Consider the following 17,883-nt stretch of genomic DNA (forward strand, 5'->3'; position numbering starts at 1 on the left):
CTAATCTGAACCATGCCAGCATGCCTCTTTCATTTTTCCCACCACCTGGATATATCTCGCTTTCCCCCATTCTCTTACTCTTAGCTGTTCCCTGATTGAGGTCTTTGTTTGGCAGTCTGCTATTATTTCTTGTCTGTCTATGTCGAGCAACCTGTCCCTGATTTGATTTTCTGTTGAGATGCTCCCTCTTCCCATACCCAACCCATTCCGCTATTATGTAAGAGATTTTTCACTTCCAGACCCCAGCTGTAAACGTTTTCCTCCCTTGTCTGTATTTCCAAACATTGTCCCCTCAGCGTAGTTTGGCCCTCTTGTGATAATCGCATCCAATATTTAACAACCCTCATCCGTGCTTGTACCGCGTCTCTGTTCAGGCCCAATTCCTCGAGAATCCCACAGTTGGCCGTGCCTCTGCTTACGCCCATTACTCTCTTATAAAATTCTGTTTGTATGCCAATTATTGTGTTGTCCCCCCTTAACCCCCACAGTTCTATTCCATAGTTTAACATATAATTCAATAGATAATTTTTATATATAATTTTGTATTAATTACTTATATAACGATGATGATAATGAAAAAATTGAAGCAAAAATCAAAGTCAAGAAAAAGTTGCAAGGTACTTAATGCAGAAATTCATGAGGAAGCAGATAAAAAACGAACTGGTTATAATCAGGAATACAATCAAAGGACAAGTTCAGAGCAAAGGGAAAATGGGGAAAGAATTAACATTACAGAATAGTTACTGTAATACTAAGGAATGTGTAGAAAAAATGGGGGGGTCAACGGGCACATTAACGAACCAAAAAAAAAATAGGGAATAAAAAAGGCATAGTTCATTGGTAGTTTAACCGTCCTATTGGAAACATACTCTCCCACACAATCATCAAATTATTACCGAATTTCTACTACCAACCTCCATTTTATAATAAACATTTGGCCCTCCTGAAAAAATGCATTCAAGTTTTTAAAATATTGCAAGATTGCGGTTAATATATATATATATATATATATATATAAAATGTTAATTAAAATTGCCACGAATGCGAAGGAAAAATATTACATTGGATCAATCATAATTTCAATTAAAAAAAATAAGAAAAAACTTCAACTTCCTTAAAAGGAGCATCCTAATAATGCAGTCCTCGCATACCAGAAGAGTGCATTATTAGTACTAAAATATATTAGTAGAGTTTGGAATACCTAAGAAGCTTGTTAGTATGATAAAAATATGCACCAGTGAAACAGAAAGTAAAATTCGTGTGGGTATTAATATGTCTGACAAATTTACAATTCATGATGGGTTAAAACAAGGAGATGCATTATCTCCATTGCTCTTTAATTTTGCCTTAGAATATGCTGTTAGGAAGGTAAAAGAAACTAAAGAAGGACTAAAATTAAATGGTGTGACTCAGTTGTTAGCATTAGCAGATGATGTAGATTTACTGGGGGATGATGTGAATACAATTAAGAATAATGCTAAAATATTTTTCAAAACTGCTAAAGAGATAGGTTTGGAAGTTAACAAAGAGAAAACTAAATATATGCTTACAGGCCGAAACCAAGTGTTAGGTAATAATCAAAATCTAATTATTGATAACAACTCGTTTGAACCAGTTTCCAAATTCAAGTTCTTAGGAGTAATATTAACAAATGAAAATAATATTAAAGAGGAAATAAAAAGTAGGCTTAATTCAGGAAATGCATGTTACTTCTCTCTTCATAAACTTTTGTCTTCTCGTTTAATATCTAAGAAACTAAAAGTTAAAATAGGCAAGACAGTAATTTTGCCTGTAGTATTATATGGATGTGAAACTTGGTCCCTTACATTGAAAGAGAAACATAAATTGAGAGTATTTGAAAATAAGATCCTTAGGAGAATCTTTGGACCTAAAAGGGATGAGGAGACAGGTGACTGGAGAAGGTTACATAATTTAGAACTACATAATTTGTATTCATGTCCAGATATTATTAGAATAATTAAATCAAGAAGACTTATGTGGGCAGGCCATGTGGCACGAATGGAAGAGTTTGCATATCAGGAACTGGTGAACTAAACACTGTGTCCTTAACGTAACCCCATAAAAAGAAGTCAAGAGGGGTTATGTCCGGTGAATGCGGTGGCCATGATATGGGACCATCTCTACCGATCCATCTGTCTGGAAAGGTGTCATGCAAAAACTGGCGAACAGTTAACTCCCAGTGTGGCGGTGCACCATCTTGTTGAAACACTACCCATGGTTGACATTCCTGTAACTGAGGTGCAACGTAAAGTTTCAACATGTCCAGGTAAACTGTTGACGTAATGGTAGGCTCAATGAAAAATAATGGTCCAATAATTTTGTTGTGCACACACCAAACATTCACTTTCGGGCTGTCCCTTATGTGCTTACGTGTGGGTTCTCCGACCCCCATATCCGGACATTATGTCTGTTTACTTTCCCGGTTATGTGAAACGTCGCTTCATCTGAAGAACACACTTGGTTAAGGTAGTCATTGTCTGCATCGATTCGTTCCAAGATGTCTGTAGCAAAATTAGCGTGCAAAATTGGTCGTGTCACCAATTTCTCTGGTGACACGACACATCGATTTCCGCAGTTTGCATTAAAAGGCTGTTCGCACGGTATCAACAGTTTCGTCACTGCAGGTCTTCCACTTCTTGCCTTATCACCAACAGTGCCAGTCTCTTTAAACTTTACGTACCATCCTTTGATGCTCTTCACAACTGGCGGATCTCGACCATAGACCCTTTTGAACTCTCGCTGAACTGTAACAGGTGACCGTGTTTCATGGAACCACAAAACACATTGCGCTTTCTCCTGCATAGACGTTATTGTGAGAGCAGCACTTCTAAATTATGCTACCTGAAACACAAGAGAAGAAGAAATCAGACAAAACAAAGAAATGGAGAGAAAAAAAAAACTTGATGTATTGCACTACTTTTTGCCATAGGTTTTATTTGTCTATCTACTGTGGAAGTTGGGATATAAATATTCATAATCAGGGAAAGACTGCATGCACACCCTGTATATTTACTGACATGCCACTTTGAAGTCTGGATTATCCTGTGAGTTTCAGGAATCCCAGAAAATTAATTAATTCTGCTTTAAATATTTGAGAAGCAAAAATGAGCTATTTTACACAGGAATGGACTTAATTATTTAATAACTACATAAATTAACTATTAGAAGGGAGAAATGTTTCTTTAAGTGCATTGTTAGCTGTACCTACCGCATCATGCCCCATCCATGACAGAGGGGTCAGCATCACTCGGTGTGAAGCCAGAGGATCTGGGTTCAAGCCTTGGTCAAGGTGAGAATATAAAATTTCAATTTGTTCCATGATCCATTTTAACTGTGTGTCTTTAACCCTGATTGTCACATTTAAACCAACAAGTAGAAAAGTGATATAAATAACCAGAATGGTCCAAGAGAAATTGTTTATAATAGGACATATTCCTGCATGAAATGGATTATACAGTAACTATGGCTTAACAGCTGCTTGCAAATCACTCCCAGTATTGGAAAATTGTTTAATCAAGCACATGCGCCCTGAGAAAAGGAAAGTGATGAAATATCCAAGTGTAGATTAAATTAAATATGGAAACTTTTTTTAAAAAAATCAGCATCAGATGCAGGAGTTTTGAAGGAATTGGAAGGCAATTCAAGGATGTAGACTGTAAGCATATGGCTTGGGCATTCAATAGGGCATCAAAGGCATAACTGTATAGGATAAATGTATTGAAAGGCAGATCCTGGATTGGCATGGAACCAAAGACAGTTGAAAAATGTATTGCAACTGTGGTGTTGATTGATTGAATTGCTTTATTTTACATCGCTTCTTGTGCCACTTTTGGCTAATTTGCGAAGATGAGGATGAATGATGATGTGATGAAATTAATGAATGGACACTCACAAACATCCATGCCCAGGTCAGGATTCGAACCCAGGACCACTATCCACTCTGTGGTGTTTTAGGATTGATATCATTGAAGTGAAAAAAAAAGTAATAATCCTCCACACAGTAATAATATTTCCCAACAAACATTCCCTTGAGGTAGAAATGAGAGAAGAGCAGAAAAGAGGGGAAAGCAGAAGAAGTGGTTCTCTTTTCTTCAGGTAGTTTTGCTTCCCATCTGAAGCAGGAAATCTGAACACAACTGACAGGTCCTTTGATTTGTCTTGTCAGTCTGACTTTTATCGTGGCCAGAATGATTCTGATCTTTTTTTCTTTTTGCCCATTTTAATCTTTTAATGTCTTAATTCCTGTACGTCTTTGAAGAAGGAACTGGAAACATTGGAAGGAAAATCTTCCACCTATAAGTACACTTTTTTCATATTTATGGACATGTTGTAATTTTTTTGCTTTAAGATATATATTTTTCATGTGTGTGTATCAATTGAATTCTGCTAGAAGAATTTGTGAACAGTGATACTTTCATTTTCAGCTATGGTGAAGAATGGGTAGGAGGATATGTCTTTACAGAGTTGAAGCCCAAAGAACCAAAAATCACTTACCTTACAGAGTACTACGAGGATTATGATTCATGGTTAGTAATTCTAATCCTTTTGTAATTTGGCTCAGTATTGTAATCGCTAAATGCATCAGTGTAGCAGTAGAAGGAGCTATATATTTCTGTTGCAATTGAGCAGAGTGTAATGCTGTCTCATTTTTCACACATGCTACTTATGCTTAAATTATGTACTGCTATCATGGGATTTCTCATACTACAGTCCTCTACTCTTCCCCTGAGCCCCTCTATTTGAGATACATTATTGCTATACTTGCTTTCCTGTTAAAAAAATGAACTTAAAGAATGACTGGCTTAGAAACGACATGCATATTCTATCTTGAACACTTGTGCTTTGTGATGTGAGGTGACCTATGTACTTGGGGTAGCAACTTATTATGGGTAATCTTTAAATCATCACGCACCCCCTTCCCCTCTGCCCACACACCCAAATGCATAGATTGCAATGTTTCAGTACAGAAGAAAGAATTTAGGAAGTGATAATGTAGCATGAAACCTGAATTTTATATATCTCTATCCATATCTGCAAATACCTGAAACCTCTATGAAAGAGTCCTCCTGAATCCTCATGCAAGTACACAGACAGACAGAGAGAGAAAAGCAAGTAATTTTAGGAAAGTGCTCTCTGAAAATAATGGACACATTGAGTTCAAATTCAAAGTTGAGTATGCATGTTCCTGACTGCCCCTCATCACTACCATGAGTTCGTTAGCCATTTTTATTATCACATCACAATTGAAATTAATAGAAACAGAAAAGTGTGTAAAATTGCAAGAATGCAAATTAGCACAGCAAAAAAACTGTGCAGTTTTTCACTGGAACATTATTCCATTAATTTACCACAGACCAAGTACAATACACCTCCCCCTCACCACCACACAAACATATATTTCAGATTGTTAGGCTTAAATTTATTGCTCAGCTCTTGAACTTGTGGGCATAAAATTAGTGTAATTAAATATAATAATTACTATTAATATGAACAAGACAGGTGAAGCACAGCCGTAAGGAGGAGGCAAGCAATGCAGTACTCCAAGAAAAAATGGGTGGTGGTAAATAAATTATACAGCCCATTGCCCCAGTTTTCCTAGAAATGGAAGAACCTTTCATATAATAATAATAATATACCCTCCAACTTCTCACTCAATGGTCATACCTCTTATTTCAAAAGCCTTGGTCATGTTATTCACATAATAAAATAAAATACTTGCTATAACTTACAGCTTCTTGTTCACAATTTAAAATCTCCATGCTTGATTTGGTAAATTCGCAACACACCAAACAAAAGAGAACACTCACTTTAACCATGTGTTCTTCCCGTACAAATGGAAGATGCTCCAAGACTAACAGAAAAGTGATACCAAGCTCGTTTAAACAATTATTGTTCATGGGAGAGCAAAAGAACTGAACTTGAAGCTTAAAATTAAATTAAACTTTGGAATCATAGGTTATTACAACAGGAAGAAAATGCACTGGTTCATTTTTTTAATAATGTATCAGATTAATAAATATAGTATTTCAAGTTTGGTAGCATTTAGGACTTAATTTTTTTTGCTATTAGCAGGTCTCAGAAGAGAGTTTCATTGCTTTCCTCACATCCAAGTTTCATCCAAAAACCATCAGCTTGTATGGAAACTCACGATAAATATCATATAAATAATTTGGTAGTTGTCAAACTTGTTGTTGTAATTTGAGAGTAATGAGAAGGGAAATAGGCAGCGGTTCTGCAAATTCCTGCTCCCCAGTGCCGGGGAGGGGACACTATGCTTGTCGTAACCCCTGAACATCAACAATATTGACATATTTTACAAATTGTGACACTTAAAAGTAATGCTTCAAAATTTGTGTACCTGGAATTTGAAACAGTAATAATAATTTATTTCAATAGTTCTGTGTTTATAATATAGCAAATATTCATCTTTGAGATCGTGTTAACACTTATATGCAGGGAACAGATTTATTTGTAGTAAGAATGTGCTAAATATGTAAATACATATTTAGTTATTTTCACCAAAATATGGAGTTAAATGTAGACTTATAATCATAAAAATTTACCTTTTTAATAATAAGGTAAGTCTCCATAAGTTTGCCACCTTAAGCAAATTGTTATAACAATCACGAAGAAATATTTTTTTCAAAATATAAAAAATACTTTTACAATGATAATGATCAATAGAACAACATATAAATTCGTGAGAAGAAAAACGGTCCCCTTTCTCGAACAATGGCCAAGAGAAGGGGGGTTGCAACTGGTGTAGTTAGGATGCCCGTGTTCCCTAACTTCACCACTTGTGTCCAAGCGGTAAACTCAATTAATATTTTAATGACAGTAGAGAGTGGATGCAATTTATTTTCTTACTAAACAAAGGCAATATTAATTATACAATATTCATGCATAAAATCAGTACAGATTGTTACAAGCACAATTTTAGTCCCAGTCAATTTCACTTTGCACTGAGAATGAAGTATCAATTTGAGCACTCTGGACAATCGAAAACACATTTATCATATTTTGTTAATCCCACACATTCTTCGTGAATGTAAGGATGACATAAACTGCAGCATCTCATATCTAGGACACAATCTTCTTTGCAAAGGAAACAATACCAGCTCTCTGTAGATTTGTCTGCTCCAGGATTCTTTTTTGGATGAGGATGGGTTGTGTTTTTAGGTCTTACAGTTTTGCAGTTTGTTGTGGCTGTTGGGTAACCAAGTGCATTGGAACAGGAAGGATTGGGATCTGATGGACTGGAGACCAGACTTTTCTGAATTTGGACCCCGCGGCTGTTAATTGGTGGATGGTTCCTCTTCGGGAGTTTATTTTTGGGAGTCAATCTTACATGTTGTACACCATTTAAGTTTTGGTGGCCCTCAACTTTGAAAATCTGCATGCAAAACTAATTAATTATAAGTCTAACTCTATTTAATGAAAAAAGTTTCATTGTCATAACATCAGTTCTTAACTTCACCATGACACACGATACAGTGGCAAACTTAAGAACACGTGCAGCTTTTATTAAACACGTCAGACACTGTGACATAACAATTATAAATTTAATTTTAACAATACTCCTAGAAAGTACACAACGTAGGCTTTGAAGTTATATATTCCACTCTCTAAATGCAATAGTTATTCTGTTGTGTTAGACGGATACTTACGAAGCAAATGTTATATCAGCACTAACCAGCAACCACTACCAACAGAATGTGGCAACTATCTCCAAGCAAGCACGTGCTAATGGAAATCAACGTTCAGTGTTCAACGTATTATCCAAGGCACCATGCACCTGGCATGAAGTAACTTCTGATATCTTTCGGCTAAACATAGAATCTGTGGGGTGGTGAACTTTGGAACAGTGGCGAACTTATGGCTACCTTCCTTATGTGTGTATACTAAATGTGTATTCACTTTTTTTTTCGTTTTATGTCAGCTAAGAATGCCTGAGGGTACATTGGAGCATTTTAGTAACTTAAAATTCTCTCTAGAATGATTTCTTGCAGAAAACATAAAATTGTTATCTCAGTCTTTCATTAACATACATATCTATGTTTGGATTATTGGTTTTGTAGTGGATGTGTGGCAAAATTGGTTCTTTCATAATTGAAAGTGGATTATGGTTTATGTAGTTTCATCTTCTGTGTTAGGATGAAACTAGCTCATTCTAAATAAAATGTAAAGTGGAACCTCTATTTTACGTTTTTCAGGGTACCAAGCTGATAAAACTTAAAATGTGGGAAAATGTAAAATCGAGGAAAATTGTGTGATATTTGACTAGGTTGGGACCATCCAGATTGAATGTATAATGTGGGAAAATGTAAAATCTGGGAATGTGAAATCAGGGTTCCACTGCAATTGCTAGTATTCACATACATGCATGCACACACACAAACATGTAGTCATATAGAGAAAACAATGTCTTATAATTTTAGGATAGGTAGTTACAAGTGGTAACAATAAAATAAATATCTCTGCACGTTTCACCAAATTAACAATTTAATAGAGCTGTGAGTATTATCAATGGTGAACATGCCATATTCTCAGGGGTTGTGAACACTACCTCTGCCCAGAAGGCAGGTTTCAGCTGATGTTGAATATTTGTATCAAGATGCAGAATTTGAAAGGAGGATAAAGTGTTATACTATATTTGATTCTAGAGTGCTTTTCACAGCTGATGTGGTCGTGGAGTGACAGGTAGCGTGGCTGGATGTAAGAGTGCATTTACGGGCATTTAGATCCACAGCTCTACACTGATCTTGGCACTGGATGTGTCAGTGCTTCAGTATCCAGATAGCTGGTGTCCAGTTTGCACGTGTTTCTTTTCTGCAGTCTAATATTGTCATGCTATCCACACAATTTAAAATAATGAATTTGTATGTATGACTCTTATGTCATTACGAAATCTTGTAGGGAAGTTAGAATGCATTTTCCATCAGAATTCCCAGATGTTCCTGTTTAACACAGAAACAGTGTTTAAATACTTGTGAACAAATTTATGAAACAGGGTATGTTCTCAATAAGAAGCAAAGGGTAAAATGACATGTGTTTACTGAGGAGAAAGTAGACAACGTTGGAGCACGATTGAAACATACTCCTCAAAAATCCCTCCAACACACAGATTCGGAAAAGCGGGACCCGTCCGATGCATTCGATTGCAGAAGAGTTTCAAAGTGCAACTAATTTGACTGTTTTGACCAAGACACTTCGGAAGGAGGCCCATGCACTCGCTTATTATGGTCGAGCCGCTGCCCACAAACCCCTGATAACAAAAAAAAAACAATGAACGGCAGAGACTACGCTGGTGTAAAGAGCCGAGAAACTGGATGGTGGAGCAATGGCGGAAGGTCCTATGGAGCAATGAATCACGCTTCACACTGTTTCGATCAGATGGGAGAGTGTGGGTATGGCAATTACCCAGAGAACATCTGTTACCCGAATGTGTAGTGCCCACAGTGAAATATAGTGGTGGCGGCATCATGTTCTGGGGTTGTTTCAGCTGGCATGGCGTGGGTCCACTGGTACCGGTGTATGGCTACATGACGTCTGCGTCCTACCGAGATATTCTCGACAACTCCATGCTCCCCACGTTGTGGCATTTCTATGTAAACGAAGAATGTGTGTTCCAGGACGATAATGTGACTTGTCATGTTTCCAGGCTACTACCATGGAGTGGTATACAGAAAATAATATCACCCAACTGGATTGGTCTGCTCAGAGCCCTGACCTCAACCCTATTGAACATCTATGGGATGAACTGGAGCGCCGATTGAGGTCGTGATTGCCTCGCCCTTATACACTTTCAGGGTTGGCGACTGTACTGCAGGAGGAATGGCGGAATATCCCACTCTGTGTACTACACGACCTTGTGTCCAGTTTACCACAACGAGTGGCTACTGTTATCTCTGCCAAAGGCGGCCTGACCTCCTACTGATTGCAAGAAATCTGATGGTATCTGCTGACATGTTGTGTCCAATGACTTTCTTCCACATAGTGTATATTGAATACTATCACGAAGAAGTGAAACATAAATCTGCATCTGTGAACTTTATAAAAATTGGCAAGTGCATGCTCCCAACCTCAAATTTACTTCAACAACAACAGTATTGCAATGAAATTAACGCCACTCTCTGTCCTGTCTGTTTAAACTCTTGAGAGATGGTCATTAATCTCTCACTGACAAGGAAGGTTATCTAAGAGTCTCCCTCCGATTTCCATGAAACTTGGCAGGTGTATAGAGAGACCCGAAGGAAGAAATACGTGTTTTTTGTTTCGGATAAAAGACTGTTTTAGGGGGCAATCCCCCCTCAAATGTCAAGATGAAAAAAAATTGAAATGGGGATCTGACCCCTGTGTCCCTTCCAATTGTCATGAAACTTGGCAGGTGTATAGAGGTGCCCAAAGGAAGAAATATGTGTTTTTGGGTTTCAGCTAAAAGAGTGTTTTAGGCAAGTGCTATCGTCCTTCACGATATCACTTGCATTTGGTACCGACAATCCTACAGTTCTGTGCTGTGTGTGTTCCAATTATATGTGCGTGTTCTTCCTGTGCCATATTTATGTGGTTTCAGGGTCAGATCCCCACTTCAATTTGTCCTCATCTTGACATTTGAGGTGGGGGTTGCCCCCTAAAACTATTTTTTAGCCGAAACAAAAAAACGCGTATTTCTTCCTTTGGACCCCTCTATACACCTGCCAAGTTTCATGGGAATCGGAGGGGGACACTTAGATAACCTCCCTTGTGAGCAAAGTTAATGTTCAATACTATGAAATAAAATACTAATAATAAATACGTAAATATGTTAATATCATATATACTTGAATCATTCAATCATAAAAGCAAATCACTTTCTTCAAGACTTGACTTATCTCTGCCAGCCCTGCTAAATTTTTACTTTCTATCTATTGATTGATACGAGGGGGGGCCAGAAAGTAATTTCTAATTAGTAGGGACATTGGTTTTTCGCAAACACGAAAATCGTGAAAAATTGTAATTGCTGGGAAGTTGTGTTTATGAATGTACAGTGATGTCTGTTCGAAATAATGCGAATTTGGCATAAAATGAGAATTATTGGCGTTTTTAGCAATTTTTTAAAAAAATGTTATAAACAACGAAAAATGACATGAAATCCAACATTCTTGTCTTTTCTAGGCCATGCAAGTTTTCCAACATTTGTTTCAAGATTAAACTATAATGCTTGTTATACATGGAATAATTCCGACAGCCACATTAAATCATGTATTTCCCACGATTTTTTTCAACTTTTATCAAAACCATTTGCATCACAGAGCAAAGTGGCAGGGTTCTAACAGGAGATCGAGTGTGTATCTACTGTCACACGGGAGTCACATCTTCAGTATTTGTCGCGCCGAGATGTGTTTTGAATTACCAAAATAAAACCGTTAATGGTATAACCATAAACATTCTGCGATAGCAAAATGGATTTCCAAGACATTGGTTCCGGACCCAAAATTAGTGGAAAATACTCATGTTAGTTCTAAACAAATTATTTATATCGACGTATTCCTATTTGCATAAAATAAACTATTCACAAAAACTTTGTGCTTTATGTTTCATCTTGAGTTCATGAAAACGAAATCTTCTTCTCCTTTTTTTGTTTTAGTGATGGTATATTTGCGCTAATATAAATGTACATTTAACTGGAAAAAAATTATCGCATGTGTTGACAATTTATCAAGGATCTTAGAAGTTAATGCCTTGATTAAAATTATTTTATGCATGCTTTGATTTAAGACCTGTTTAAAATTAATGAATACCTTAACTTAAAACGAAATTGTGATAGTTTTGAAGGTTTAAAACAATACACACACACACACACACACACACACACATATATATATATATTATAAATGCATCATCCGCATTTGTCGAGCGAGAAATAATGGAGCTCACTCATTATGGCGTCTGACTACCATGCAACAGTCCTGGGGTCGATAACCTGCGGGGGAGAACCAGGATCTTTCCCAAATATTCAAACTGCTCCAGCACCCGCCCAGCGTCATATCAAGTGGGTACCTGGAGCAAAGTTTGAGGGATAAAGGTAGCCAGGAGTGTGGTGCTGATCACATCACCCCCACCTTCAGCCGTGATAAAGAAAGTGTGGGCCCATAACTCCACACCCCTATACACCTTCATGGCAAAGTGCAGGGGACCACTTTACTTCTACTTCCTCAAAAATCTGTTCCAATATATCAAACTGTCACGAAAATACGTAGACAACGTGACCTACAATTTAAAATAATAATTTAAAAGCACAATGGAGTATTAAGTTTCGGTACATTTGGCAGAAAAATGTTCTAAAACAAAATCGCTAATTTTGGGAAACATAACACTAACAAGTCAAAAAAAGATAATGCCAATTTTTAGTGCCATAATACACCGTATCCATAAATATACTGACATACTTTAAAGTGGTATTACGTCGCTTTGGATAATCGTATTTAAATGAAATTGGTAACATTTGAAAGAATAACTCAAATATTTTTGTGCATGTCAACAATGGACACCAATATCAGCTATGGACAACAATGAACGAGATCAAACATAGAAACTGAAATATATTCTCTCCTGACAACAATGGACGATGCGGGTTCATTGTTGGATATTTAGCAGGCAGGCAGGTTACATGTGAATGTTTTCCTTTAAAATTGTGTTGTTATTACAGAAGATTTAAGAATGTAGTTGATGTATTTTAGAATATCATGCCACACAGAGTTTGGTGAAGGTTCAGCATGCTTATAGGCGAAGGTTTCGAAATCAGGCTCCTTCACACACGTCAATTTTGAAGTGGTACCAGGATTTTGTGGATCGTGTCTGCATATGTCATCAAAGGAAAGGCCATTCAGGGAGACCATCTGTCAATGCGGGAATTGTGGAACAAGTGTGGGAGAAGTCTGTACGTAGAGCTAATCAGCAGTTGAACATCCCTAAATCCACCGTATCTAAGATCCTGCATACGCGATTAAAGTTTCAACCCTACAAACTGCAATTAGTGCACAGGTTGAAACCTGATGACCCTGTAAAATGGTTAGATTTCTCTGAACATTTTATGTTACTAATGGAGGATAACGTAAATCTGTCAGGAAAAATAATTTTCAGTGATGAGGCAACATTCCACGTTGGTGGAAAAGTGAACAGATATAATGTAAGGATTTGGGGGAGTGAGAATCCACATGCAATTTTGGAAGTTGAAAGAGACTCCCCTAAAGTGAATGTCTTTTGTGCCGTATGGAAACGTCAAGTGTATGGCCCATTTTTCTTTTGAGAGGCCGCTGTGAAAGGTCCAGCTTATCTTGACATGCTCACTGAATAGTTATTTCCACAATTGGAAGAAAATGAAGGCAATGAATTTATTTTTCAACAAGATGGAGCACCTCCTCACTGGCATTTACATGTTCGGAAACATCTGAATGAGCGGCTTCCAGGAATATGGATTGGACGTGCCGGAAATGATGATAATGTCTTCTACAATTGGCCGCCGAGGTCACCTGGCTTGACGGTCTGTGACTTCTTTTTATGGGGATACATAAAAGATTGTGTCTATGTACCCCCATTGCCTCAAAACCTGCAAGAACTGCAAATTTGTATCACTTCTGCAATCCAGTCCATCCCTGTGGATATGTTGGAGCATCTGTGGCATGAATGGGAATATCGCCTTGATGTCTGCAGGGCCACTCGTGGGGGCCACATTCAATGTCTACGAGTTGTAAAATAAAATATTTGAGTTTTTCTTTCAAATGTCACCAATTTCATTTAAAAACGATTATCCAAAGCGACGTAATACCACTGTAAAGCATGACAGTATATTTATGGACAGGCTGTCACGTGAGATTGATTAATTTAATTTTTTTGTGTGCGTCGCCACTTATGGTCATTATGCACCCTTCAGTATGTACGGGGAAAATTCCATTATCTAAAACCCTTACCTTAAAATTAAAAAGGGGGTATGGAAAATAACTTTCCCAAAATAACTTTCAAGATATCAAACTCTTACGAAGAGGCATAGGCCATGTGACTTACAATTGGATACAGTAGTTTAAAAACCCATGAAGGTATAATTTCAGATATTTGCCAGAAAATGCGCTAAAATGAAAATAACACCGAATAGTAAAAAATAAAAAAAATACACCAATTTAAAAAAAAATAACAAAAATTAAGGTCCCTACCGATTAGGCATAAATAAAACAAGAATATCGGTTGTAATTTATTGCATTTGTAACAGTGAGTCCTAACCTAATTTTCGGCATAATCACCTCCGTTGTTCTGGCATTTATCGTAGCATGGCAGTAAATTTTGTATGCCCATGGCATATATGTCTGACAGCAAAGACTGGAACTATCTCTACCGCAATGTAGCTGTCAAATCCTAGCCCTGCCAGAAACCTCTTCAGTTAAACAAAACGATGAAATTCGGTACATGCTAGGCCAGGGCTGTACAGGGAGTGGTCCAAGATCTCTCACCTGAAGAGATGCAAAGGGCCCGTGTGTACTCAGCTTTATGGGGTTGTGCACATTCGATTGGCCTTCCTTGAATTGTCTGCACCATCGTCTGACCATACCATCACTCACGACGTCTGGTCTGCACACCTCACACGATTGCTGGTGGCTCTGTGCCAAATTCCGAGCATGCAAAAATCTGATTACTACACGTAGGCTACATCGCAGTCAGTGGGAGACTGTATGACAGCTGCAATCTTTAACCTAGAACTGTCCTAAATATTTTTTCTCCATAATTATCAACACCAAGTGGATATTTTGCAATGACACATAGCAACATATAGGTACAGTTTTCAGCCCTCCTGTCTTGGCTTCTAAGTGGGGCACACCAAATTAGAAATTTCTTGAAAAGTTTTTTGATTTTCTACTTCGTCTACTACTGGATAAAGATAAAATTATTTTTTCTGGTATAGACTTATAGCCTGCTTCATGCTGAACAAAACAAGGTATGTTTTGTAACTCTATCATTCATAGTTTCTGAGATATTAATTTTTATTTAAAGCATTGCAGGAATTAAAATGTCCTGCTGAAAACATGATGGACATTAGTACGAATACTGGGAAAAACAGCCTGGGCATCTAAGGGTTAAATTGACTTTTGACCTCCACCATATTTTTGGGCCCTTTTCCATGCAGCCTGATATACCTCCATTTTGATGTATTGTGATCAGCTGATAACAGTGATGCTGGTGTCAGAAATTACCTATTGAAATTTAACCACCAAAACCAACCAACATTTTTCTGATGTTTCTTGTGAGACAGAAAAATGGCTTCCGATTATTTTGTGTAGCGTAATTGTTGCATAAATTGTTTAAAATACATTTTCATTTAATTATGTGCAAATATTCTGTTGTAAAAGTGAACTTCATAATTAACTATTAGCTTTTATGTCATGGGACTTTAGATGTGGTAAACTATTATTATACACATGAACAGTACTAATGTATCCCTGTACTACATGTCCAGATAGTAAATGCTCGCTGGTTGTGGCCAAATCTGGAACTAACGTTGGTATGAAAAATTATTTGCAACATATGGAAATGCCACTTTGCATTTACAATACATGAGTACATGAGATATGTCGCATTAGAGTAGACGGGAGAGAATAAGTTACCACAGAAGTGTAGTTCTGAGTTGCAGACCTCAAGTCTATTCCAGCTTGTAAAAACAAACTAGTGAGAAACAGCAGGTATGTTAACCAAGATTGCAAGATTGCTGACGGCTCTTAAGACAAAATTTCAACTTGGTTTGATGAAGTGACAAAGTGGGAAAGTGGTAACGAGCTGGCCCAGTTATCTGAATATCGCAGGTTAAAATCTCTTGTAGAACCGACTTTTTATTTAGTAGAATTATTGCAGTACGATGCCATCCTTGGTTCATTTGCAGCAGCTTGCCCTGGAATTTGTGAACAGGAAATATGGATTCTTGTGTTTTTTACTATTTAAAAAAACAACAATCCACTCATATTTTAGGCTAATTGGGATTGGACTTGCAGTTTAAAGTCAGATGTGCCTCCACTGGGTATTGAACCTGGGACTCCTTGATTACAAGGGAACTATGTTACCACTCTCATTAGATGGTATTCCAGTGCATTTTTCAAAACTGCAGTGCAGTCTTGTGAGCACCATTCAATATAAAGTAATGATAATCATTTAACATAATTCAATGTCTTATAGCATGTTGAATCCTCTGGGCAGCATTGTGGAGCAATAGAGTGAATGTGGAGAAGATAGAAAAGTGTGTGTATGTTTTAATACAAATAATTGTTTTCTGTTTCAGGGCCAAAAATAGATTTGTTGAAGGTTTTGAAAATAGACATACTCTGTATGCAGATGTACAGGAAGACCTACAGCAACCTTCAGTGGAGCATGTGAAGTACAGCCTGAAAGGCCCCTTCAATTTTGGTTTGAAATCAAAGCGCAAGAATGACAGGCCTTTGAGGTATATTGATATTGAATTTGACAGCCAGTGCCAGGTATGTGCTTTTTACTTTTAACACTACTACTACTACTACTACTAATAATAATAATATAAATAAAATATTTTCATTGCATTGTATACACCATAAAATGTTACTGACACTGGAAGAAGTAACTTGGAGGTGGCTTAAGCAGTTTTTCAGTTGTTTCTTCACACTTTTTTAATTGAGCAATGAATTATTATATAATTAACAGCATTATTACACTTATTATTAATTAATTATAACTTTTTATTAATTTTACCTCAGTAGACATGAACAGTAAACAGAGTTTTAATAGATCCTTACCAATTGGATAGTGTGTGTGGGAGGAGAGAGGGGGCAGGCAATTCAAGCTTTTATCTTCGCTTCTTGCTTTCCATAAACTATTTTGAAGATATAGGCTTTACATATATGTTTATTTTGCATCACAGATTAATTGATATTGTGTGTTCGTGAGGAGCCAAAAGTTGTAGGAAAGCGAAGTAGAATAAACCAAATTAATCAATCAATTGATAATTGATATTATAAACTTCTGTTTGTTGAAAGTGTTCCAGCCATATACATTCAGTCTTACCATAATTACTGTCACAAGGTTTTGAATGAATATCAGGCACTTTAAGATATAATAATGCCCCATGCATATGTGTTACACTTGTATAATGTGTACACAAAGCATTAATCATTGTTTAAAACTACCACCTTTGACCTGCACACATGCTATAAGACTCTGTTGACACTCATTGATTTCGCCTTGTAATCAAAGGGTCCCGGGTTCGATACCCGGTGGAGGCACATAACACAGTGGTTCGGATCCCACTTTAAACCGTAAGTCCAGTCCCGATTAGCCTTACTGTGCATAAAGTGGACTTAAAACACCAACTCAAACCAAACCAAACCAAACCAAACCACTCATTGATTGAATTACCCACTGAATCCACAAGGAAATCTCCCACCATCTTCATGAGATAGTGCTTGAAATGGGCAATACTTGGCTGTCTCTGTTTGCAAGCCATGTCTTGAACCATGGACCACACAATTTTAAGTCCATAGATTTCAGGTCTGGACTATCAGATGGCCAATGTGAGTGGGAAATGAAATTGGGCACATTTGATTGAATGATTGATTGATTGATTTGGTCTACTTTATGCACAGTAAGGCTAATCGGGACTGGACCTACAGTTTAAAGTGGGATCCGAACCACTATGTGACTCCACCAGGTATTGAACCCAGGACCCCTTGATTACAAGGCGACAACATTGGGTACATTTGTCTGAAGCCACTGCTGAGTAACTCAAGCCTTATAAGCAGATGCAGAAAGAATACTAGTGAAAGTTCCAATCCCGTCCATGAAAGAGAGTGTTGCAGAGATCCTTAACCATTGTCT

At 37.3% G+C, this 17,883-nt stretch overlaps 1 protein-coding gene across 1 annotated transcript in view; it reads left to right on the forward strand.

The window, feature by feature from the left end:
* The first annotated feature begins 2,279 nt into the window (after positions 1 to 2,279).
* Positions 2,280 to 17,883, forward strand: part of LOC145983681 (uncharacterized) — a 68,685-nt gene continuing 53,081 nt past the window's right edge. Inside the window, exons 1-3 of the mRNA XM_083116738.1 lie at positions 2,280 to 2,287; positions 4,446 to 4,547; positions 16,319 to 16,514. Of these exons, the coding sequence (XP_082972864.1) occupies positions 2,280 to 2,287; positions 4,446 to 4,547; positions 16,319 to 16,514 (306 nt within the window). The remainder of the gene's footprint in view (positions 2,288 to 4,445; positions 4,548 to 16,318; positions 16,515 to 17,883) is intronic.

This window comes from Lepisma saccharinum, chromosome 2 (assembly GCF_977018435.1).
Source record: "Lepisma saccharinum chromosome 2, izLepSacc3.1, whole genome shotgun sequence".
NCBI lineage: Eukaryota > Metazoa > Arthropoda > Insecta > Zygentoma > Lepismatidae > Lepisma > Lepisma saccharinum.